Source organism: Guillardia theta (genome assembly GCF_000315625.1).
Source record: "Guillardia theta CCMP2712 unplaced genomic scaffold GUITHscaffold_26, whole genome shotgun sequence".
NCBI lineage: Eukaryota > Cryptophyceae > Pyrenomonadales > Geminigeraceae > Guillardia > Guillardia theta.
Genome location: NW_005434648.1, coordinates 190,529 through 193,028, shown reverse-complemented (window position 1 = coordinate 193,028; position 2,500 = coordinate 190,529). Strand labels below are relative to the sequence as shown.

At 57.6% G+C, this 2,500-nt stretch overlaps 2 protein-coding genes across 2 annotated transcripts in view; one reads left to right on the top strand and one right to left on the bottom strand.

Moving 5' to 3' along the window:
* The window catches only part of GUITHDRAFT_162689 (hypothetical protein), a gene marked incomplete at both ends in the record, with an annotated part of 3,492 nt that extends 3,253 nt beyond the window's left edge, over nt 1-239 (bottom strand). The window contains 2 exons of the mRNA XM_005834238.1: nt 114-165; nt 199-239. Of these exons, the coding sequence (XP_005834295.1) occupies nt 114-165; nt 199-239 (93 nt within the window). The remainder of the gene's footprint in view (nt 1-113; nt 166-198) is intronic.
* A 1,898-nt stretch (nt 240-2,137) lies between these two features.
* GUITHDRAFT_69575 (hypothetical protein) overlaps nt 2,138-2,500 on the top strand; it is a gene marked incomplete at both ends in the record, with an annotated part of 3,176 nt that continues 2,813 nt past the window's right edge. The window contains one exon of the mRNA XM_005834237.1: nt 2,138-2,206. Coding sequence (XP_005834294.1) covers nt 2,138-2,206 — 69 coding nt within the window. The remainder of the gene's footprint in view (nt 2,207-2,500) is intronic.

The window sequence follows — 2,500 nt, the reverse complement described above, 5'->3', positions numbered from 1 at the left end:
CGTTCAATCCATTCTCGCACCTCTCCTCTCCTCTTCTCCTCTCTCGCTCCTCGCACTGCCGCTCCTTATTCCTAATACCCCTTTCGACTCTCTCCCGCCCCCGCTCTACTCACCGATCTACTTCCGGCTTCTGCGAGCGGGCACCATGCTTCTGTCGCTTCTCTCCTACTCCTCTCTCAATCACAGTTCTGGTCTCACCCAATCGTTCGCTTCCCTCCACCCTGTTTCCTGTGCTCCATTGCTACTCTATTGCGCGTCCCTGATCGCCTCCCCCTACTTCCACCCCCTACACCTCCTCCCGCCCTTCCTCCTCACTCCTTCCTCCCCTCTACGCTTCCTTCCCCCTTCCCCAAGCCCGTAGCTTCTCCCTTCCCTCCCCTCCCTCCCCTCCCTCCCCTCCGGCTTCCCCCGCTTCTGCCATAGGGTACATTGAGACTGAACGAAGGTTTTCGTCAAGGGGGGGTAGGGGTAGTCTGCGATCACATTTGAGCCCCTACTTAGACTCAAATTATGTGGTAAAAGTGGGGTGGGTACCACCCAAGGACGAGAAGGCGAGGGGGAGTAGAGCATGTCGAAATGCCTTTATATGATGCAGGGGAGAGAGGGAGAGGGAGAGGGAGAGGGAGAGGGAGAGGGAGAGGGAGAGGGAGAGGGAGAGCGAGAGGGAGAGCGAGAGGAGGCTGGAAAGCAAGAGTTTGACGAGCCAAGCAGACGGGAGCTGCGAGGACTGGCCATCAAAGTGACGAAAGCTGTTGTGCAGGAAGGCACGAACAAATCGAGGATGGGTGAGAGGAGACTTGGGGCGACGAGGCATACGCAGGCTGCTGTAATCTTCTTTCCTCGTAATAGACGAGACATGATCCCTCCGCTGCTACCTCTTGAAGTAGCGTTAAGAAAGACCTCCGTTCACACGGTTGTGCTCAACGCCTGGCAGGGCAGGAGTCAGCAAGCGAGCGAGGGAAGGAAGGAAAGAGGGAGAGAGGGAGCGGTGGGACGGGCTGTAGAGGAGGACGGACCTTGCGAACGAACTTGTCGAGGTCCTCCTTGTCGATCAATCCAGTGTTCTTGTAGCAGCAGGCGTCAGTGAGAGTACGAGGAGAAGGGAGAGGTGAGAAGGGGAGGAAGGGGAAGGAAGAAAGGGGAGGGGAGCAGGAAGGAGCTGGAAGGAGGGGAGAGGGGGAGGGGGAGGAGCGAAGGGGAGGAAGGGGGAAGGGCAGGGCTCACATTGTAGTCGAGCTCACGGAAGAGGCCGACAAGGGACTCGGGATTCCAGGAGGGGTAGATGGTGGTGAGGGCGCCCTGAAACTCATCGAGAGATATGTTGCCGTCGTCGTTGAGGTCGATGACCTGCGGGAGGAGCAGAGGAGATGAGAGGAGAAGAGAGGAGAGGGGAGGGGAGGAAGAGGAGATGAGAGGAGACGAGAGGAGGGGAGGAGAGGAGACGAGAGGAGAGAAGATGAGAGGAGCGGAGAGAGGAGAGGAGCTGAGCGGCTTCAAGAACAGGGGAGAGAGAGTAGGTGTGAGGAAAGGGGAGTGGGAAGAAAGAAGGGGAGATCGTGGGGGCAACGCTGGAGGATAGGTAGGAAGCGGGTGGGAGTGGAGGGAAAACAGCAAGGGAGCTGGAGATGAACCTCGAACAATCGATTGGCAGCGTCAGCTATCAGATACCCTCGTCAGTAAACGTAGCAGAGGCAACGGGACAGGGAAGGCGAGGAGGGAGGGGAAGGGGGTAGAGACAGAGTAGAAGCAGGAAGGCAGGGATGAATTGATGAGAAGACAGGCAGGACGACAGGGTGGAAGATTCACAGAGGGTGCGAGGGAGGGAACACCTCGAAGTCGATGAGATAAGGAGGGAAAAAGGGAGGAGAGGAGGGAGAGGGAGGAGAGGAGAGAGGGGAGGGAAGAGAGGAGACGGAGGAGGAGGATGTCAAGGGGCGACGTACCAGCGATGTCGGTATCGAAGGCCTTCTTGTCTAGCGGGGGCATGCCAGGAGCAGGCTGAAAAGATGTGAGGGAGGGAAGGGACAGTGCGGAAGCAGCAGTACCAGAAGCAGAGCAGTGGCGAACTCCTTGAAGTCGATCAGGTCGTTCTTGGCCCTGAAAGAGGGGAAAGGAAGCGGAAAGCCAGGAAACAGCGAGGAGGAGGAGGAGGAGGAGGAGGAGGAGGAGGCAGGGAGGGAGAAAGGGAGGGCAGGGGAGAGGCGGTGTTAGCATTGAGATTGTGAGTCAGCGCAGGAGACCTGTCCATGTACTCGAACAAGATGTCAATCTGAGATGAAAGTCAGAAACTCGAGGAGAGGAGGAGGAAAGCAGATCGAGAAGGAAGAGCAGGAGCAGGAGCAGGAGCAGGAGCAGGAGCAGGAGCAGGAGCAGGAGCAGGAGCAGGAAGGTGGAGGTCGTCACAACAAATCATCACCTGCTCGTCGTCGAGGTTGACTCCCAAGTTAGAGAGAACAAGATGTAGCCCCTTCTTGTCCAGGTTGGCCTCGATGTCATCTAA